Source organism: Stegostoma tigrinum, chromosome 39 (assembly GCF_030684315.1).
Source record: "Stegostoma tigrinum isolate sSteTig4 chromosome 39, sSteTig4.hap1, whole genome shotgun sequence".
In the NCBI taxonomy this organism is placed as follows: domain Eukaryota; kingdom Metazoa; phylum Chordata; class Chondrichthyes; order Orectolobiformes; family Stegostomatidae; genus Stegostoma; species Stegostoma tigrinum.
The window spans coordinates 21616426-21639710 of NC_081392.1; the positions used below are offsets into that span (position 1 = coordinate 21616426).

Below are 23285 nucleotides of genomic sequence, written 5' to 3' on the forward strand. Positions count from 1 at the left end.
TGAAGTTGAGAGACTAGCAAAGAGGCAAAAGCAAGTATACATAAAGGGCTAGGTGACTGAAAACAGACGAAGTTTTGGAAGAATATTGCAAAATTTAGGACCAATCTGAAACAGAGAATTAAGAGGGCTAAAAAGAGGTCATGAAATATCTTTCACAAACAGGGTTAAGGAAAATCCCAAAGCCTTTTATTCGTACATAAGGAGCAAGAGGGTAACTAGAGAAAGAGAGTTGGCCTACTCAAGAACAAAAGGAGGAAAGTTATGCGAGGAGTCAGAGAAAACGAGTGAGATTCTTAGTGAATACTTTGTGTCAGTATTCAGCAAGGAGAGGGACATGACAGACGTTGGGGTTAGGGATAGATGTTTGATTACTCTAGATCAAGTTGGCATGGGGGCGGGGTAGCGTTGGATATTCGAAAAGACATTAGGGTGGACAAGTCACCACGTCCGGATGGATCTATCCCTGGTTACTGAGGGAAGAGAGAGAGGAAATAGCTGGGGCCTTAATAGATATCTTTGCAGTCTCACTGAGCACGGGTGAGGTCCCAGGGGACTGCAGAATTGCTAATGTTGTCCCCTTGTTAAAAGGAGGGTAGCAAGGATAATCCAGGTAATTATAGACCAGTGGGCCTGGCGTCAGTGATAGGGAAGCTGCTGGAGAAGATACTAAGGGATAGGATCGATTTACATGCAGAAGAAAATAGGCATTTTAATGATAGGCAGCATGGTTTTGTGCAGGGAAAGTCATGTCTTACCAACTTGATATAGAATTATTTGAGCAAGTGACAAAGTTGATAGATGAGGGAAGGGCTGTAGATGTCATATACATGGGCTTCAGTAAGGCATTTAATAAGGTTCCCCACGGTAGGCTAACGGAGAAAGTGAAGGCGCATGGGTCCAGGGTGTACTAGCTAGGTGGATAGAGAACTGGCTGGGCAACAGGAGACAGAGTTGTAGTGGAGGGGAGTTTCTCAAAATGGAGACCTGTGACCAGTAGTGTTCCACAGGGAACAATGTTGGGACCACTGTTGTTTGTGGTATGCACAAGTGATCTGGAGAATGATACAGATGGTCTGATTAGCAAGTTTGCTAAGCTGACACTAAGATTGGTGGAGTAGCAGATAGCAAAGGGGACTGAGAGTACAGCAGAATACAGATAGATTGGAGAGTTGGGCAGAGAAATGGCAGATGGCATTCAATCCAGGCAAATGTGAGGTGATGCATTTTGGAAGATCCAATTCAACAGCAAACTATATGGTAAAGAGAAAAGCCCTGGGGAAAACTGATACAAAGAGCTGGGTGTTCAGGTCCATTGTACCCTGAAGGTTGATAGAGTGGTCAAGAAGGCAAATGGCATGCTTTCATTCATCAGACGGGATATTGAGTACAAGAGTTGTCAGGTCATGTTACAGTTGTATAGGACTTTGGTTCAACCATATTTGGGATACCGCATATAGCTCTGGTCACCACATTACCAAAAGGATGTGCATGCTTTGGAGAGGGTGCAGAGGAGGTTCAGCAGGATGTTGCCTGGTATGGAGGGCACTAGCTATGAAGGGAGGTTGAGGAGTTCAGGATTATTTACATTAGAAAGACGGAGGTTGAGGGGGGAAACCTGATTGAGGTCTACAAAATCATGAGGTATAGATAGAGTGAATAGCAAGAAGGTTTCTCCCCCCGAGTGGGGGACTCAATTTCAAGGTGGGGGGGGGGGTAGTTTAAGGGAGATATGCGTGGGAAGTTCTTTACGCAGAGGGTGGTGGGTGCCTGGAATGCATTGCCAGCAGGAGGTGATAGAGGTGAGCATGATAGTGACATTTAAGCTGCATCTAGACAGATAGATGAATGGACAGGGAGCAGAGGGATACAGATCCTTGGAAAATAGGCGACAGGTTTAGGTAGAGGATCTGGATCGGAACAGACTTGGAGAGCTGAAGGGCCTGTTCCTGTGCTGTAATTTTCTTTGTTCTTTGTAGTTGTAGAGTGTTTTCCAAAAGAAACAAACAGTGAGGACATCCTTTTCTCCACAGCAAGTAGTTTGGGTATAAAGTGCAGTGCTTGGAAATGTGGAGGAGATAGATTTAATGGAGGCATTCAAAACGGAATTCAGATGGTTATTAAATGGAAACAATGCAAAAAAGGAATTAGGGAAAAGCAGGGGATTTGCATTAGGTTAAAACGCTCAGTGAGACAGTACAAATACTGTGTTCAGAGATAATGGGAACTGCAGATGCTGGAGAATCCAAGATAACAAAGTGTGAAGCTGGATGAACACAGCATGCCCAGCAGCATCTCAGGAGCACAAGCGCTGACATTTCGGGCCTAGAACCACCAGAGGGGGATGGGGAAAGGGTTCTGAAATAAATAGGGAGGGGGGGGGGGGGGGGGGGGGGGGGGGGGGGAAGAGGCGGACCGAAGATGGATAGAAGAAAAAGATAGGTGGAGAGGAAAGTATAGGTGGGGAGATGGACAGGGGTTAGGTTAGTCCGGGGAGGATGGACAGGTCAAGGAGGTGGGATGAGGTTATTAGGTGGAAAATGGAGGTGTGAGGAGAGGATAGGTGAGAGGAAGAACAGGTTAGTGAGGCGGGGACGAGCTGGGCTGGTTTTGGGATGCGGTGGGGGAAGGGGAGATTTTGAAGCTTGTGAAGTCCACGTTGATACCATTGGGTTGCAGGGTGCCCAAGCGGAATAGGAGTTGCTGTACCTGCAACCTTCAGGTGGCATCATTGTGGCACCACAGGAGGCCCATGATGGATGTGTTGTCTAAGGAACAGGTGGGGGAGTTAAAATGGCTCGCGACTGGGAGGTACACCTCCTCCCACCCAGCTTCCTGCAAAAATTCCATCCCCTATTCCCAACTCCTCTGCCTCCGCCGCATCTGCTCCCACGATGAGGCATTCTACTCCCGCACATCCTAGATGTCGGTGTTCAAGGACCGCAACTCCCCGCACCCCGCCTCCCCCCCAACTGGTTGAGAATGCCCTCAACTGTGTCTCCCGCATTGCCCGCAACACATCCCTCACACCCTGCCTCTGCAACAACCGCCCTAAGAGAATACCCTCATTCTCACACCACCCCACCAACCTCCAGATACAACGCATCATCCTCAGACACATCCACCATCTACAATCCGACCCCACCACCCAAGACATTTTCCCATCCCCACCCCTTGTCTGCTTTCCGGAGAGACCACTCTCTCCGTGACTCCCTTGCCTGCTCCACACTCCTCTCCAACTCCACCACACCCGGCACCTTCCCCTGCAACCGCAGGAAGTGCTACACTTGCCCCCACACCTCCTCGCTCACCCCTATCCCAGGCCCCAAGATGACTTTCCATATGAAGCAGATGTTCACCTGCACATCTGCCAATGTGGTATCCTGTATCCATTGTACCCGTTGTGGCTTCCTCTACATTGGGGAAATCAAGCGGAGGCTTGGGGACCACTTTGCAGAACACCTCCGCTCGGTTCACAATAAACAACGGCACCTCCCAGTTGCGAACCATTTCAACTCCCCCTCCCATTCCTTAGATGACATGTCCATCATGGGCCTCCTGCAGTGCCAGTGCCACAATGATGCCACCTGAAAAGGTGCAGGAACAGCAACTCATATTCCGCTTGGGAATCCTTTAACCCAATGTCAATGTGGACTTCACCAGCTTCAAAATCTCCCCCTTCCCCCACTGCATCCCTAAACCAGCCCAGTTCGTCCCCTCCTCCCTAACCTGTTCTTCCTCTCACCTTATACCCTCCTCCCACTTCAAGCCGCACCTGTTTCCCACCTACTAACCTCATCCCGCCTCCTTGACCTGTCCATCCTCGCCAGGCTGACCTATCCACTCCCCACCTATCTTCTCCTCTATCCATCTTCGGTCCGCCTCCCCCTCTCCCTATTTATTTCAGAGCCCTCTCTGATGAAGGGCCTAGGCCCGAAACGTCAGCTTTTGTGCTCCTGAGATGCTGCTTGGCCTGCTGTGTTCATCCAGCCCCACACTTTGGTTTTCTTCTGCACCATGATAATTCTATGACCCAGCATGTGGCATAAATGCCTACATGTCACAGCTGAAACAGCAGGCCAGCAGAGGCAGGAAGACAAAGACAGGAAATGGGCAGGCAGTGTTCAAGTTGCATTTGTTTGTGAAGCAGTGGGTCAGGATGAAAGCATCATACCAATCTCATTCCCAGTGCCGCCTTCATGGATGGCCCACAGAATGATCTCGCTGCATGAGGCCACAGCCACCATCTTGTCGTTGTCACCCAGGGAACCACCCATGACCTTAGCATTCAGTGCCACACGTTCAATGACCCAGTCTAACCGTGGACTGGAGAATACCTGCTGCCAGCCAGATGACTCCTTCAGTCTGAGAGAGACAAAAAAAAGGAAAGAGATTGAGGAGCCAACAAAGGAGGGTGTCTGTAAAATCCTGACCTCGGATACTCAAGGTCCAGGCCAAGCCTCCGGCCAGGTCCCAGGCAGGAGTGGGATTTGGAGTGGGCTGGAGGCAGTTGGTCACCCCTCACAGGTCCCTGGCGGCAGGGGGGGGGGGGGGGGGGGGGGGGGGGGATGGCCCTGGCCCTCCCCACCCCCAAAAGGCCTCCAGGTGGACTGATATCCCCAAGGTGTTGTTTCCTTTGGGCCAGGGAAGATTGAGGGTGAACCTGATAGAGATCTCTAAGAATAATGTGGCGCATAAATACAGTTGATAGCAAGCTGCTGTTCCCCTTATTTTGAAGGGAAATACAAGGGGTTATTATTTTCAAGAAAGGTGGGAAATTTACAGGGGATTTGAAGAATTCCCGTTCATCCAGAGGCCAACAGGAATCTGGAATGCACTGCCTGGGAAGGGAGTTAAGGTGGAAGCTTCAATACTCTTATAAGCATTCAAGAGGTCATAACATTCAAGGCTTTGGGCAAAGTGCTGGAAAAAAAATGGGGCTAGCGTAAATTTAGTTGAATTTTGACTATACAGGCATGATGGCTTAGAATGACCCTTCAGCCCAAAGAGGAAAGCTGAGGCAATTACAGGGTAGAGTGAGCGATACTGCTTGGGTTTTGCACACTTACCTGTAACACACTACAAATTGGGTGTAGACCACAGCAATCCAGTTGTGATGTCCTCGGACAATCCGCACCATTCCGGGGTTGGCTATCAATCCTGTGACAAATGGAAGGATGTAGTTAGGGCCAAGAGTGAACTCGCTTCAAATCCTAATAACCAGCTGAATACCTCTAGCTCCAGAGCTGGAATGATCCTTTTGATTGCACCCCGATTCATTTTGGTCAGCAAACCCCATGAGAAATTTGGGAAATGGTAAGCAGATCCTGGGAGAATTCTGACCTCCATTGCTGGGCTACAGCGAGCTCAATGCAACTCTACAAGGTCTGTGCACGACAGACAATTTGAACCGGATATAGGGTGACCACCCCCACCAGCTGACCATCACCAGCCTTGGCCAAAGTCTCCAACCAAAACATAATGCTCTCCTTGTTGGGGAACAACTCATCTCCCACTACTTCTAGTTCATGGTCACACACTACCCTCCAGTCATGGAAACAGCTGGAGTTTCTTCCCTGTTACTTTGTCACAATCTCAGAACTGGCTGAGTGACGGCTATGGGCGTAGGCACCCACACAGGCAACAGGTAGACACTCAAAGATGACACCAGATAGAAAAGACCTTGCCAGTGATACAGATCTCAAGAGTTAAATCAATAACCAGGAGGAGTACTGTCTGTTATTTTTGTGATGTTCATTCCTCCTTGAGATTGAAGTACAACAGCTTCATGGTTTTGAAACCTGGGGATAGGACATAGAGTACGGCATAATTCAGGCTCTTCAGCCCATGTAGTACTGACCTATTATCCTACTCGAAGATCAAACTACCCTGCATACCCTATATTTTACTATCATCCATGTGCCTATCCAAGAGTTGCTTAAAATGTCCTTAAGGTATCTGACTCCACGCACCGACCATTCTCCAAGGAAAGATTTACCTTGGATGTCTCCCCCTACACATTCCTCCAATCACCTTTGGCCAAGGCTAGTGATGGTCAGCTGGTGGCAGTGGTCACCCTACATCCAGTTCAAATTGTCTCTCACGCACAGACCTTGTAGAGTTGCATTGAGCTTGGTGCAGCCCAGGGATAGGAGTCAGAATTCTCCCAGGATCTGCTTACCATTTCCCAAATTGCTCACGGGGTTTGCTGACCAAAAGGAAATCGAGCCACCTCAGTTCGATGGCTGTATTACACAGAGTGACACCAACAGCACCAACTCCTATACCAACTGAGGTCACTATGAAGGGACCATCCTGGTGTTGCACCTTTGTTAAACTCAACCCTCTCCAACAAGTGAGCAGCCCATGTCCCTCTGGGATTGCAGTCACAGCCATTTCTGGTTTTAAACCTAATGGTAACAATAATGGCAACACTTGCTCTTGGATCATTTCCCCCCCACCCCCACCCCAAGTCCCAGCTTCTCAGGTCCCAGTCAATATCCCCAGGCCAAGTGGGGGACACATACCCTATTTCCACCCCAATAATTGAGGCAAATAATTCAGTTCCAGTACAGGGTCCTGGCTGCTGAGGCCTAAAGCAATTCAGTCACAATTGAGCAAGGACCCTCTCTGCCTCAGGACCAGCATTTTGGGGATAGAGGGGAGAGGAGCAGTGCAGTAGAGACTTGTTGATAGACTTCTGAAATTGTGTCTGAGTGGTGTGTCATGACCTTGTACCCACCATTCCCTCGCTGCTCCAGAAGCTTTCCCAGGATGCCAGCATTGCCTATGTTAGGTGGCATGGTGTTGCTCCTTCTTACAGGAACACGATCTGCAGCCTCCTGCCGTGACCCCACAAATTGTGGTCCAGCAAGGCTGTGTCGATTCTGCCTCATCGTTGGGATCACTGCAGACAAAAGAAAATGTCAAAACAAGGATCAAGGAATGGAGGTATGGTAATGGTTCCGCACAGTATTCCCAGTGCCAATTCAATGGAGCAAAGTCAAACTATATGATTAATTCAGCTCCTTTGACCCACTGTGCTCACTGCCCCCACGCTGGCACTCCACATTCAATAACCTCTTTGGCCACCATGTTGGGAAAACTATGGAGCAAAGAGTTTGTACATACAAACCTGGTGGAGGTAGGTATCCATGGAACAGGACATTTCCACAGGATGAGCGTTCCAAATCCTCGCATAGTTCCAGTCGGCGAACTGGGGAGAGGAAACAAGATGTGAAAATGTGAAATTCCAGAGGGGCCTGCTTAGAAAAGGGCTAGTTCCACCACAGGCCCAGCCTTTGGCAGGGGTAGAATCATTTTTTGTATTGCAGGGACAGTGACGATGATGTAGAACATAGCTTCTTAGTTACACTTGCACCCCAGGCTCTGTCAGTACCTCGAGCAATGCAGTGCTCTATCTTATGGAAGGGATGTTAAATTGAGGCTCTATGTGCACATTAGCTCCTTAAAACATAGGGCCTGTTCCTATGCTGTACAGTTCTTTGGCCCATGGTCGCGTGCTAAGCACTATGTCAAATTAAACCAATCCCTTCTGCCTGCCCTTGGTCCTTAACCCTCCATTGCTTAGTTAAGCACAAGATTATACAGAAGTCTTTTAAGTGCCACTATTGTATCTGCCTCCACCACCACCCCTGGTAGTGCATTCCAGACTCCAATCATGGTGTCAAAGCAAATTTCCTTCTCTCCCCTTAAATGCACACCCTGTAAAGTGGCAACCCCAAATGAACACAATACTCCAAGTGTGGCCTAACCAAAGTCTTATAAAGCTGCAACACAATATCCTGACTCTCAAACTCAATTTCTCAACCAATAAAGGCAAGCATGCCATATGCCTTCTTTACCACCATATCTACTTGTGGGGCCACTTTCAGGGGGCCATGGACTTTAACCTCAAGGTGCTTCTGTGCAGCAATGCTGTTCAGACTCCTGCCATTAGCTACATACTTTTCCTTAACATTTGATCATCCAAAGTGTAGCACCTCACGATTACCCAGATTAAACTCCACCTGTCATTTCACTGCCCAAATCTGAAACTGATCTGTATTCCTGTATCCTTTGACGACCGTCTACACTATCCACAACTCCCCCAGTCTTTGTATCGTCTGCAAACATACTAATCCATTCATCTACATTTTCATCCAAGTCATTGATATATCACAAACAGCAGAGGTCCCAGCATGGCCCCCCTGCAGAACACCACAGGCCACGGGCCACGGACCTCCAGCCAGAAAACACCCTCCCACCACTACTGTCTTTTACGGGCAAACCAATTCTATCCATGCGGCCCAGTCACCATGCACCTTAATCTTCTGGATGAGCCTACAATGAGAGACCTTGTCAAAAGCCTTCACTAAAAGCCACGTAGATGACATCCACTGCTCTACACAATCACATTTGTCATCACTCAAACAATACAATCAAGTTAGTAAGACATGGTCTACCCTGCACAAAGCCAAGCTAACTGGCCCTAATTAGGCCATGCTTTTCCAAATGCATGTAAATTCACTCCTGAAGAATTCTCTCCAGTAGCTTCCCAACACCAATGATAGGCTCACCATTCTTTAAGTTTCTAGATTATCGGCTCACCTGTCCTCTGGGAGCTCTTCAGTGGCTAGTGAGGATACAAAGATCTTGGGTAAGGCACCAGCAAGCTCCTCTCTTGCCTCTCTCAGCAACCTGGGGTAGATACCACTGGGCTTGGGGGCTTATCCACCTTAAACACCACTTTTTTGATCTCAAAATGCCCAAGCATATTAGCATGCTCCACACAAATCTCACTATCCTCCACATCCTTTTCCTGGCTGAATACCAGTGTCAAGTACTCATTTAGGGTCTTGCCCACATCCCCTGCCTCCAGCAGAAGTTCCCTCCTTTATCAGAGTGGTCATACCTTGTCCCTAGCTATTCTTTTGCTTTTAATGTATCAATAGAAATGCCTTCAGACTCTCTCTCTAACCCTACTTGCCAAGTTCATTTCATGGCCCCTTCTTGCTCTCCTAACTCCCTGGTAGAGTTCTTTCCTGCTTTCCTTATATTCCTCACAGGCCCTGTCTGATTTTAACTTCCTAAACATTACATATGCTTCATTTATCCTTTGGGGGCAAAATAAAAAAGAAAAATCACAACCGCCCTTATTATCCAAGGGTCCCTTGCCTGGTCACCCTTGACCTTCCTCCTTACTTGAACATGCCAGTCTTGAACTCTCCCCAGCAGGTCTTGAAACAGTTCCAAAGTGTCAAATGTGGACTTACCTGATAACTGCTCCTCCCAATTAACACTGCCTAGCTCCTACTTAGTAGTGACGTAATTTGCCCTCCCTCAAGGTCCTGACTTATCCTTGTTCATTGCCATCTTAAAAAACCTTAAGGAGCTGTGATCACTGTGACCAAAATGCTCTCCCACTGAAAAATCAGTCACCTGGCCAGGCTCATTAGCCAATACAATGGTCAAGTATGGCACCTCCTCTAGTTAGACTATCCACATACTTTTTCAAGAAACCCTCTTGGATGCACTTAAATTCTGCCCTGTCTAAGCCTCTTGCTCTAAAAGGAAGTCCCAGTCAATACTGGGGAAGGTAAAGTCATACACTGTGACAACTCTGAGGAAGAGATACAGAGGCAGATGATGGAAAGGTGCAATGAAAACAGTGTCTGAGTGGCTAATGGTGGTAGGGAGGGCTATAGCATAATTCCAGAGTGATAACACCCATCTTATTTTTGAGCATACCCATATTGCCTCAGTAGATGAACCCTGCAGTATGCCCTCTCTGGATGCAGGTGTAACATTCTCCCTGGTCAGTAATGCAACTCCTCCACCTCTTTTACCTTCCTCTCTATCTTGTCTAAGAACAAAACCCTGGAATGTTGAGCAGTCAGATTTGTCTCTCAGCCAAATCTCAAACAACTTAGTCTCATGTACTGATCCAGACTCTATGCTCATCTGCCTTACTTGTAGTACTCCTTGCATTGCAATAAATACACTTCAGTCCATCAATCCAATGTTCATTTACCAATATCTGCCTGTCCTTCTTTTCTGATTTACTGGTTATAACACTTATCTCCCCTTGCTGACCCCGGGGGACTGGATTCCCAGCACCTTGCTAATTTAAACCCCATCTCCTTGGGGAGAACCCTCCTGCTCCTCCTCAGAGACCTGGTCAATACTTATCCTCAAGCCAGGTCACACAACATTGATCAACCAGATCCTTGGGGCAGTACTGTTTGGGGGAGGGTGGGGGGGTACATTTTAGAGGCTTGTCAGAATGAACGAGGAAATGGCTGGATTGGTTTGGAGATTCTGGACAACAGTTGAAGGAGGGTGCTCCAGTTGCACCCCTCCCCACCCAGCCATCCACCCTCTTCCCTCATCCCCACTCCCTCATTGCACAGCCCCACATCCTTACTCACCCAGTGGAGCAATTCCATAAAATTCCGCCTCATGCCGGAGAGTTGCAATGTTCACGTCCCTGGGGAAACCAAAAATCAATTCATTTCCACAGCTATTGAAATGGTTTGAATATTCAATAAACCACCAGCTTCATGCTGAAGGAAAGCTATCCCTCTGCAACAATGATAGAGGCTGACAGAGGGCAGGAAAGTTACTGAGGAGGTACCTGTAACTTCAGGAAGGGATTACATGCTTTCCCTTCTTCCCCCGGATCTCCCCGGAAAAGGCACAGCTCAGGTTAGATACAAAGGAAAGCAGTCTCTGAACCGGGTGCACAATCCACTCCCTCAGCAGACAGACAGACTGAGGCTGAAGGGTTTTGCTGTGGCAATGCTTCAGGATTGGCCAAGTTAGTGGCTTGTTGAGGCGGGGCGGGTTGCCCACCTGGTGTCTCTCCCAGTTACACTTGAGGCCAGCTGGCCCTGGGACCAATTATACTACAACACCGATAAAAAAAAGAAATCACAGAATCATAGAAAGCCTACTGTGCAGACAGAGGCATTCTGACCTATTGAGTCTTGACCAATCACCAAAGACCATTGCAACCAGATCCAGTTCCAAACAGTCCCTTTGTTGTTTGCTGTCGACGTACCTGGCATCCAACTCTTTTGTGCGGAGAAAATTCAAAATGGATGTGAAGACAGTAGGGTCTCGATCAATAAAGATCTGAAATAAAATCAGAGGAAGAGAGAGAGATTGGGGAGCATTGGGCTGAGTATAGTTAGCCCATTCAGGGCCAGCATTCAATTGTGGATTCAGAATCAATATCTACTAAATCAAATTTTGACTCCTTATTGAAATGGGCTCTGATTTTACTCACTGCTCCAGTTTCATCCTTTAATGATGAAATTCTTCCACTCAACAAACTGTAACACAAGAAACAGCATCAGATCAACAACAGTCAGGTCTAAAATTCCGCATGTCACAGAGTGTGCCCAGCACCCAATGACCATTCACTGTAGAGCTAATTCACAAAGCATGGAGTGAGATTTGTTTCAGGAGATCTGGACCAGGAAAGGCAGGGAAATAAATAGAAATAAATCCTCAATCAGAAACTCTTGCTGTAGAGAGTGTGTTGTTTCTCAGAAACTAGAAACTTGAGCAATGAGTGTGTGTATCTTACCTGGAGAAAAATGAGTCTGGGATCCAGGTGAGAGTCTGTCTTGAGGAACTGAACCTAAAATATATTCAAAGGAAACCAGAGAACGTCAGTCACAATATCACACATGGGCCTCCCAATAGGGTGCTCTGTACTGACACAGGCTGGGGGGTGGAGGGAGAAGAGGAGGTTAACGGCACTCTCAACTGTCATTATCAGCTACTTTTGTACAGAAGGCTAACCATTTCATAAAAGTAGATGCAGAATCAATCATGAAGAAAGTGATCAGAGATAATGCAAACTGCAGATGCTGGAGAATCCAAGATAACAAAGTGTGGAGCTGGATGAACACAGCAGGCCAAGTAGCATCTTAGGAACACAAAAGCCTTTTTTTCTGATGAAGGGTCTCGGCCTGAAACATCAGCTTTTGTGCTCCTAAGATGTTGCTTGTCCTGCTGTGTTCATCCAGCTCCACACTTTGTTATCATGAAAAAAAACGTCTTCCAGAGGTCCAATGACTACACCTATTGATTCACTTCAGAGTGATAGAAAACAGGTGTAGGCCATTGGCTCACAGCACTTGTATCATTGGGTATGCTTGTGGTTGGCATTGATCCTCTCAATGCCAGAGGCCAGTGCTCTCCTGACACCTTCGCCCTCCAGAAATCTACTTTCTTTCTTTAATATTTTCAGTGACTTCACGACCACAGCCTTATGGGAGAGAATTCCACTGGCTCACCAGCCTGAATGAACACATTTCTCCTAATATCAGTCCCAAAGAAACCGTATCCTGAAAGTACGACCCCTTATGGTAGTACCCCCACCAAACCAGGGAAAACCCCTCAAGCCCTGCATCCACTTGGTGCAGCCAGAAATATGGGATGAGACTCCTTCCCATTCTTCCAAACTCCAGTTGGCTACAAAGCAGAGAGGCTCATGTGTTATCTCTGCATAAAGAAATTGCATTGAGCTTGAAATGTTAACTCTATTTCCTCTCTGCAAAGCTTCATGTTTGAATTTCAGATCTCCAATATCTGCAGTATTTTGTTTCTATAAAAAAAAGGGAAAAAAACAACATTGCCCAAAGCTGTGCACATAGCTACTCCACACTTATCTGCATGGCAACTGGCATCAGCACCAATGACAGCATTCTGGAAGTGCTGCTGTGCCCTGACCCTGGGGGGCTTGCACAGCTGGTTTGAAAATTGGAAGGGAAACACTGGTCCCAGCAGTTCATAATCTGTAACAACAGAAAAAAAAGGTGTGATCTGGGGGCCCAGTTGTAATATTTCCAAGTTTGACCTTGATGCAAAATATGACAGGAAACTGCAAACAGGCTTTGAGAGATTGAGAGAGACCACGGATTTTTAGTTTTCAGGACTATAAACTGAAAAACTCTCCTGCAATAGGGTTTGGTATATCAACTTGAACATCAGCTGCTGCATTTTCTTAGTTAACCCATCTCCTGCCCCAGTAAAAGGGAGCATTTGAGAGAGAGCAGAACCAAAAGTCTTTTGAGATAAGAAAATTCTGCATGACGACAGCCCTCTGATTGGCTGAGGTGCAGGAGTATTGAGATCTCCAAGGAACGGCAACAAGAGAAACATCTAAAGCTTGCACTCCACTGGCTTCCTGTTCTCACAAAGATGACTCACCCACACATCCGCCAACTGATAAAGTGCCACGAGCTGAAGCTTCAATGTTCAGCTTAGTGCTCCATTGTATTTCTTACGTCAGTCATGATTATGTTTTTTTTTAAAATTTAATTCTCTTTAAGCCCATGTCTTTTGTCGGCCAGGCAGCTCAAGATTTACTTGCCTACCTTTGACCCTTGGAGGTTATATACTGTTGACTGAAGCGCTTTCAAAGAAGCCCATCTACTCAGCTGCCATTTTCCTTACAAGCCTTCAGCTCAAATGCATTTTTCTCCAGTTCCATTTGAGAACAATTGGATTTGGCTTTCTCCCAGTTTATAATTGAACAGTCACGACTAGTCAGTCAATCTCCTTTTCCACCATCACTGCAGATTTAAAATCACACAGTCAGCACTGTTCTTAAAAATAAATTCTTCCACTGACATCCGGAGGGACATTTATTTGGCCCACTTTGATCCAAAAGAGCCAGATCGAGTATTGCCTCCTTTTCCTCATTGGACTCGAAACATACTGCTTTAGAAAATTCTTCTGAACACATTCTAGGCACCTTGCTCACTTATGGGCTTACATTACTCCATATTCCAATCTATGTCTGGAGAATTAAAACTGCCCTTTGTAACTAATCAATAATTCTTGCACTTCTCCATAATTTCCTGGAAAGTCTGTTTCTATATATATTTCTTTCCACTAGCTGGTGACCTATAGAAAACACAAAGCAAAATAATTGCAACATTATTGCTCCTTAGTCTTAGCCAAAAATCAATTTTGACTCCAGCTTGGTGAATATGTTCTTTCACCACAGAAGTGTTCTCTTGATTCAATATCATCACTCCAGCCTCCCATTTTCTCTCCACATTTCCTGAACCAATCATTGTACATCCAGTAATATTTAATACCTAGTCCAATTATTCCTTGAGCCAGATCTTGAGCATAGACAAAATGACCACATGGAAATCAGTACTTGTAACTCAAATCATATTTACCACATTCTGTGCATTCATATACATATGCTGTAATCTTGGGCTTAGATTTTAATCACTTTTTGACCCCACCTATTAACTTGATATTCTTAATCTTTGTGCAATCTAACCCGCTCAGCATTGTGTGTAGCTCGCCCTTTCTGACATTACCTCTTGATTTCTGCATGCTTCCCACGGGAGTATAAATTCTCCAAAACAGCACCAGCAAAATCACTGAGCAAAGTAACTGCAACTTTGTCCTTAGTTTTAGGCAAAAATCACTTATTTAGGTGCAACCCATCCAGCCTGCAAGGTCACACCTCTCTGAACCCAACAAGACACAATAGGGTAGTCTGCCACATCAGTGAAAACTTTGCAGCCACCTTCAGTCAGAAGTGCCTTTCAGATGATCCATCTCAGCCTCCAGCAGCAACGCCAGTTTTCAGCCAATTCAATCCATTCCATTCCAGATGATATGATGAAGAGTTGGGAGGTTCTGCAAAGTCTATGGGCCCTGACAACATTCCAGCAATTGTGCTGAAGATTCGTGTTCAAGAACCTGTAAAACCCCTAGCCAAGCTGCTCTAGTACTGCCCCAACACTGACGTTTAATTGACCATATGGAAAATTGCATAGGTATGTCCTGTACACAAAAAAGGTAAAATCCAACTCAGCCAAATATTGTCCCATCAGTCTACTCTCAATCATCAGTAAAGTGACGGAAGGTGTCAGTAACAGTGCCATCAAACAGCAACTGCTCAGCAACGCCTAGTTTGGCCTCCACCAGGGCCTCTCAGCTCCTTCATTGCACTGTTGGTTCAAACATGGACAAGAGAGAGCTGAATTCCAAAGGTGAGGAGAGTGTGATAGCCCTTGACAGAGGTCATATCTGTTTGAGCATGGCATCAAGGCACCCTAGCAAAACTGGGAACAATGGGCATCAGCGAGCAAAGTCTCCACTGGTTGAAGTCACACCTGGCACATAGAAGATGGTAGTGATTGCTGGAGGGCAGTCATCGCAGCTCCAGGACATCGCTGGATCAACCACCTTCAGCTACTTCAATGACCTTCCCTTTATCATAATATCAGAAGTGGGGATAGTCAATGATTACACAACATTTAGCTCCATTCTCAACTCCTTACATACTGAAGCAGTCTATGTTCAACTATAGTAAGATCTGAACAATATCCAGGTTTAGACTGACAAATGGCAAGTATCATTAGTGTTCCACAATTACCAGGCAATGACCACTTCCAACAAGAGCGAATTCAAGCATCACCCCATGACAATCAATGGTGTTACCATCACTTAATACCCCACTTTCAACATCCTGGGGATTACCATCAACCAGAAACTCAGCTGAACTAGCCACGTAAATACAGTAGCTATAAGAACAGCTCAGAGACTGGGCATCCCGCAGTTACTAACAACTCCTGACTCCCCAAACCCAGTCCACCATCTACAAAGCACAAGTGAGCAGTGTAATGGAATACTCCACACTTGCTTGGATAATTACAACTCCAAAAACACAAGAAGCTCAACACTATCCAAAGGCCAAGTTTGATTGGCACCACATCCACAAAAAACCTTATTCCCAGTAGCAGCAGTGAACACCATTCACACGTTGCACTGCAGACATTCACCAAAGTGCCTCAGACAACACCTTTGAAAAGCTCCGATTTTCTGAAGAAGGGTCTAGGCCTGAAATGTCAGCCTTCCTGCTCCTCTGATGCTGCTTCTGGAATGTGTTCATCCTGCTCTACACCTTGTTATCTCTGAAACCCACAGTCATTTTCATCTGGAAGGACAATGGTAACAGATACATGGTAACACCAGCCACTGCAAGTTCCCCTCCAAGTCACTCAACATCCTGATTTGGAAATACACTGCCATTCCTTTACTGCTTCAAAATCCTGGAATTCCATCCTTATGGACATTGTGAACCTAACTACTCCACATGGACTGCAGCAGTTTTACAAGGGCAATTAGGAATGGACAATAATTGTCAGAACCAGCCAGTGACACTCAAGTCCTATGAGTGGATTTTTAAAAATAAGACAATGGAAATTCCAAGTCTGTAGTCTTATTTTCAGTGACCACAGGCTAAAGTGCAGAAATTATCAGCCAGGATTCTCCTGCCAGTGACTAAGTGTAGCTTTCTTACAAAACACACTTACTGTTGCTCAGTATCAGTGTCTAGTTCCAACCGATTCCTTGTATTGGTTTTGTCACCAGGAATCTTTCACCTCCTACTAACTGACATTATGATAAAGGGAAAGTCATTGGTGAAGTAGCTGAAGCTGGTTGATCCAGCGATGTCCTGGAGCTGCGATGACTGCCCTCCAATAATCACGACCATCTAACCTCAATTAGATGTCCAGCCACACACTCCCACAACTTTCCCCTCCAGCTAGTCCCAGCGAGCTCATACTCCTTCCTCCAGCACTTAACACAAACACCAGCACCTTTACCCCTTTACCATAGAAATACCCACAAAAAAAAAACAATCCTGTGCAAACTTGAATTTATAGTCTGCTGTGCACTACTCATATTACAACTTGCTTAAATTTGGACACTCCAGTGATAGCTGGGTGACAACTTTGCAAAACATCACCATTCAGCTCATGAGCAGGATCCCCATACTTCCAGTTACGAGTTATTTTCAATCTTCACAGGTATTCCGTTTTGGATACTGTTGGGGAAGATGGCTCACCAGAGGAAGGCAGCAGTAGCCAGGCTCATGGCACCATGGCTGGCTATGCTGTACAGAAGGGCGGGAAAAAGAGTGTAAGGGCGATAGTCATTGGGTATTCAATTGTAAGGGGAGTAGATAGACGGTTCTGCGGCTGAAAAACAGGACTCCCGAATGGTATGTTGCCTCCCAGGTGCATGGGTCAGGGATGTCTCCGATCGGCTGCAGAACATTCTGAAGGGGGAGGGTGAACAGCCAGTTGTCGTGGCGCATATAGGCACCAACGATATAGGCAGAAAACGGGATGAGGTCCTACAAGCAGAATTTAGGGAGTTAGGAGCCAAGTTAAAAAGTATGACCTCAAAAGTAGTAATCTCAGGATTGCTACCAATGCCACCTGCTAGTCAGTGCAGAAATGAAAGAATAGCTAGGATGAATGAGTGGCTTGAGAGATGGTGTAGGAGGGAGGGGCTCAGATTTTTGGGACGTTGGAACTGGTTCTGGGGAAGGTGGGTCTATTACAAATTGGACGGTCTACACCTGAGCCGGACTGGAACCAATGTCCTTGGGGGTGTTTTTGCTAATGCTGTGGGGGAGGGTTTAAACTAATGTGGCAGGGGGACGGGAACCAAGTATTGGACAAAAAAAAAAGAGGTAGAAACGAAAGCCTGTAGGGAACTAGATAATGGAGTCAGTGTGGCTAAAGGGAATAGTAATCGGGGACAGATGATGAACACAAAGGGACAGGTGGTCTGAGGTGCATTTGTTTTAATGAGAGAAGTGTAGTAGACAAGGCAGATGAGCTTAGGGCTTGGATCGGTACCTGGAGGTATGATGTTATTGCTATTACTGAGGCTTGGTTGAGGGAAGGGCATGATTGGCAACTAGTTGTCCCAGGATATCGATGCTTCAGGCGGGATAGAGAGGGAGGTAAAAGGGGTGGAGGAGTTGCAGTACTGGTCAAAGACGATATCACAGCCGCACTGAAGGAGGGCCCCATGGAGGACTCAAGCAGTGAGGCAATATGGGTAGAACTCAGAAATAGGAAGGATGCAGTAACAATTTTGGGGCTGTACTACAGGCCTCCCAACAGCGAGCGTGAGATAGAGGTACAATATGTGAACAGATAATGGAAAGGTGTAGGAGAAACAGGGTGGTGGTGATGGGAGATTTTAATTTTCCCAACATTGACTGGGATTCACTCAGTGTTAGGGGTCAAGACAGAGCAGAATTTGTAAGGTGTGTCCAGGAGAGTTTTCTAGAGCAGTATGTATGTAGTCCAACTCGGGAAAGGGCCATACTGGACCTGGTTTTGGGGAATGAACCCGGCCAGGTGGTTGATATTACAGTAGGGGACTACTTTGGATATAGCGACCACAATTCCGTAAGATTTACAATACTCATGGACAAGGATGGGAGTGGTCCTAAAGGAAGACTATACAAGATTCGGCAGGATATGAAGAATGTAGATTGGGAGAAACTGTTTGAAGGTAAATCCACATTTGATATGTGGGAGGCTTTTAAGGAGAGGTTGATTAGCCTGCAGGAGAGACATGTTCCTGTGAAAATGAGGAATAGAAAAGGCAAGATTAAGGAACCATGGATGGCAGGTGAAATTGAGAGACTAGCCAAGAGGAAAAAGGAAGCATACATGAGGTCTAGGCGACTGAAGACAGACGAAGCTTTGCAAGAATATCGGGAATGTAGAGCGAATCTGAAATGAGGGATTAAGAGGGCTAAGAGAGGACATGAGATATTGCTGGCAAACATGGTTAAGGAAAATCCCAAAGCCTTTTATTCATATATAAAGAGCAAGAGGGTACTAGAGAAAGCATTGGCCCACTTAAGGACAAAGAAGGAAAGTTATGCGCTGAGTCAGAGAAAATTGGTGACATTCTTAACGAGTACTTTGCATCGGTATTCACCAAGGAGAGGGACATGACAGATGTTGAGGTTAGGGATAGATGTTTGCTTACTCTAGGTCAAGTTGACAGAAGGGAGGAGGAAGTGTTAGGTATCCTAAAAGACATTAAGGTGGACAAGTCCCCAGGTCCGGATGGGATCTATCCCAGGTTTCTGAGGGAAGCGAGAGAGGAAATAGCCGGGGCCCTAACAGATATCTTTGCAGTGTCCTTAGACACGGGTGAGGTCCCAGAGGACTGGAGACTTGCTAATGTTGTCCCCTTGTTTAAGAAGGGCAGCAAGGATAATCCAGGTAATTATCGACCAGTGAGCCTGACGTCAGTGGTAGGGAAGATACTGAGGGATAGGATCTATTCCCATTTGGAAGAAAGTGGGCTTATCAGTGATAGGCAACATGGTTTTGTGCAGGGAAGGTCATGTCTTACCAACTTAATAGAATTCTTTGAGGACGTGACAAAGTTGATTGATGAGGGAAAGGCTATAGATGTCATATACATGGACTTCAGTAAGGCGTTTGATAAGGTTCCCCACAGCAGGCTGATGGAGAAAGTGAAGACACATGGGGTCCAGGGTATGCTAGCGAGATGGATAAAAAACTGGCTGGACAACAGGAGACAGAGGGTAGTAGTAGTAGGGAGTTTCTCAAATTAGAGACCTGTGACCAGTGGTGTTCCACAGGGATCTGTGCTGGGACCACTGTCGTTTGTGATACATGTAAATGATCTGGAGGAAGGTGTAGGTGGTCTGATCAGCAAGTTTGCTGGTGACATGAAGATTGGTGGAGTAGCTGATAGTGAAGGGGACTGTCAGAAATTAGGGCAGAGTATAGATAGACTGGAGAGTTGGGCAGATAAATGGCAGATGGCGTTCAATCCAGGCAAATGTGAGGTAATGCATTTTGGAAGATCAAATTCAAGGGCGAACTACACAGTAAATGGAAAAGTCCGAGGGAAAATTGATGAACAGAGAGATCTGGGTGTTCAGGTCCATTGTTCCCTGAAGGTGACAACGCAGGTCAATAGGGTGGTCAAGAAGGCATATGGCATGCTTTCCTTCATTGGGCGGGGTATTGAGTACAAGAGTTGGCAGGTCATGTTGCAGTTGTATAGGACTTTGGTTCGGCCACATTTGGAGTACTGTTTACAGTTCTGGTCGCCACATTACCAAAAGGATGTGAACGCTTTGGAGAGGGCGCAGAGGAGGTTCACCAAGATGTTGCCTGGTATGGAGGGTGCTAGCTATGAAGAGAGGTTGAGTAGATTAGGATTATTTTCATTAGAAAGACAGAGATTGAGGAGGGACCTGATTGAGGCCTACAAAATCATGAGGGGTATAGACAGGGTGGATAGCAAAAAGCTTTCTCTTTTCCCCGCCTCCCCCCCCCCCCCCCAAAACCCAGAGTGGGGGATTCAATTACTAGGGGTCATGAGTTCAAAGTGAGAGGAGGAAAGTTTAAGGGAGATATGTGTGGAAAGCTCTTTACACAGAGGGTGGTGGGTGCCTGGAACACGTTGCCAGCAGAGGTGGTAGATGCAGACACCTTAGCGTCTGCTAAGATATACTTGGACAGGTACATGGATGGACAGGGAACAAGTGGACACAGACTATTAGAAAATAGATGACAGGTTAGACAGAGGATCTTGATCGGCGCTGGCTTGGAGGGCCAAAGGGCCTGTTCCTGTGCTGTAGGTTTCTTCGTTTCTTTGTTTCACCCCACACCGCGCTGTCCTTGGCTTCTTGCACTGTATCAATACAGTCATAGAGCTGTACAGCACAAAAACAAAACTGACCCTTCAGGCTAACGCATCCATGCCAACCAGATATCTTAAATGAATCTAGTTCCATTTGCCAGCATTCGGCCCATATCTCTCCAAACCTTTCCTATTCACGTAACATCCAGATGCTTTTCAACTGTTGCAATTGTACCAGCCTCTACTACTTTCACTGCAGCTCATTCCATACACACACCACCCGCTGCATGAAAAAGTTGCCCCTCACGTCCCTTAAATCTTTCCCCGCTCACCTTAAACCTATGCCCTTTAGCTTTGGACTTCCTCTGCCCTCAGAAAAAGGCCTGACTATTCACCCTATCCATGCCCCTCATCATTTTATAAACCTCTAAGGTCACCCCTCAGCCTCTGACACTCCAGGGAAAATAGCCCCAGCCTATTTGGCCGCTCCCTGTGCCTCAAACCGTCCGACCCCACAACATCCTTGTAAATCTTTTTTGAGCCCTTTCAATTTTCACAACATCATCCCTACAGTCAGGGACCAGAATTGCAAGCAGTATTCCAATAGTGGTCTAACCAATGCCCTGTATAGCCATAACATGACTTTTGAACTCTGGCATTCAATGCCCTGACCAATAAATAGAACTGCACCAAATGCCTTCTTCACTATTCTGTCTACCTGCAGCTTCACTTTCAAGGAACAATGAACCTACACTCCAAGGTCTCTTTGTTTAGAAGAACTCCCAAGGACTTTTCCATCAAGTGTACAACTCCAGCTTTGTTTTGCCTTTCCAAATTACAGCACCTCACATTTACCTAAATTAAACCCCATCCACCACTCCTCAGCCCACTTGCCCATCTGATCAAGATTCCATTGCATTCCGAGGTATCTTTGCTCTCAATTACACAACAGGACCCGATTGAGGTGTACAAAGTCATATTGCTGTGCAGATACACAAAGATCAATGAGCTCCTCTCTCAAGTTGGTAATTTACAGCATTCTGGACACTACCAACTTCAAAAATTTCAGATAAAATAACCAATTCAAAGGTGGTTGCTGGTAATGATTCTGCATTTTCATATTGACATCTCCTATAGAACCAGCTTTGGTTTCTTCATTTCCTCATCTGCCTTTGTCTTGCATCAAACTTGGAGGTGATGCTGTCTGTGGTCAATTAGTCTGATTCCCTCTGGGGCCAGAAACGGCAAATAGGCACTTGAATGAAACAGTGAGTGAGTAACTACCGATCACTGAACCCAGGCAAAACGACAAAAGGTCATGGGGGCAGATGCCCAGACACCCCCTGACCTCCTCAGAGAAAGACACAGCCACATCAAGCGCTTGCTGAGAAAGTAACTGTGGCATCCAGACTTTCCCCACTCCCCGCTGAACATCCCCCAGCTGGAATCCACAACAATCTGAATAAAATAAAAGAAACATTTATTCTTAATCATGGGTTTGTGCTGGAGGCAAAGATGGGGTCAGGTTCCACTTACTGAAACTAACAGCTATTGTCCAGTAGTCACACGTATATCCAGACCAATCATGAAGACATGGGGAGGGGCACATTCTGAAGGAGATTGGGAGTCATGATGAGCACCTTAAGGGGGAAGGCAGGGGAAGTTGCACAGTGCAACAACAGTATTCCAAGGAAGAACAGGGATGTTGTTTTTTGTAATCCTCCCACCCCCCCTTTGACATTCTAACAAATAATTATCACAGAGCAACAACAACCTGCATTCAGGTAGCAGCATTAAATGCAATAAAAAACAAAAGGGCCTAATTTTCTCCACAGAGGATTTTAAAATCAGTAATCACATTGAGCTACATGAGGTAGCTTGGTGTGATATAAACAGATGTTGTTGTGAGAGACAAAGAGGAATTTCTGAAACAAAGTAGCATAACTGAAGCAGACAAACTGATCATTCCCCACAATCTTGCGGTGAACATCGGCTGCAGCATTTCCTACATTACAACAGTCAATACATGGCATCGACTGCCAAGCACTTTGGGACATCCAGAGGTTCTGAAAGGCACACGCTAAATGCAACTCTTTCTCACTATTCTTGTTAATAAAAAACAGAAACTGTAATTCTGAAGTCACAACCCAAAACTCGAACATGTTCTCTGCGCAATACTGCTTTACTGCAGCCAGTATTTCTGGTTTTAATAATAGAACATAACTATCAGACTCAGTAATAACCACAAACGTCGCTGTTTAACAAAACCTTGAAAGAAATGGAAAAAAGACAGGTTGCTGAAGACAGAGATTAGGAGGCAGTGTGCACTCAAACAGCTCCAACACCCCACGCAAGACAGTGACCCAGATAATGAGAGGATTTCTAATGCCCAATTAATACCAATCTGTTCCTTACTCACCTCTTTCCTCCCACATTGAGATGTATAATTTCACCAGGCTGGGCGATATTTGCCATTTCACACCATCCCAGGAAAGCTCAGTCAATCCCCAACTTCCTCAAACAAGTTCATCAAACTTTGGGTGTGTTTTAGTCCCACCCCCTGCCACAAACGGATTGGCTTCAATCTGTTAACGTCGTTCCGGTTTTATTAGTTGATTGGTCAGATTAATTATCATTCAAACTTCTCCCTCAGTCCCAGGGTACTTTGCATCGGCTTCAGTGGCAAGGCTCTTTTTTAAAGGGACATCTCCTCTGGAGTGCCACAATTTCTTAAAGTGACAGGACACTGAGAGTAAGTCGTAGAAATACAAGAGAAACAAACAACTCTTTTTTTTCTG

The 23285-nt window shown here is 46.0% G+C and overlaps 1 protein-coding gene across 1 annotated transcript in view; it reads right to left on the minus strand.

The window, feature by feature from the left end:
* The window catches only part of shkbp1 (SH3KBP1 binding protein 1), a 42284-nt gene extending 19248 nt beyond the window's left edge, over window positions 1-23036 (minus strand). The window contains exons 1-9 of the mRNA XM_048522670.2: window positions 22907-23036; window positions 11591-11644; window positions 11288-11333; window positions 11060-11133; window positions 10428-10486; window positions 7133-7213; window positions 6740-6904; window positions 5067-5157; window positions 4172-4362 (exon numbers count right to left, since the gene is read on the minus strand). Of these exons, the coding sequence (XP_048378627.1) occupies window positions 4172-4362; window positions 5067-5157; window positions 6740-6904; window positions 7133-7213; window positions 10428-10486; window positions 11060-11133; window positions 11288-11333; window positions 11591-11644; window positions 22907-22962 (817 nt within the window). The 5' untranslated portion in view covers window positions 22963-23036. The remainder of the gene's footprint in view (window positions 1-4171; window positions 4363-5066; window positions 5158-6739; window positions 6905-7132; window positions 7214-10427; window positions 10487-11059; window positions 11134-11287; window positions 11334-11590; window positions 11645-22906) is intronic.
* Between the last annotated feature and the right edge of the window lie 249 nt (window positions 23037-23285).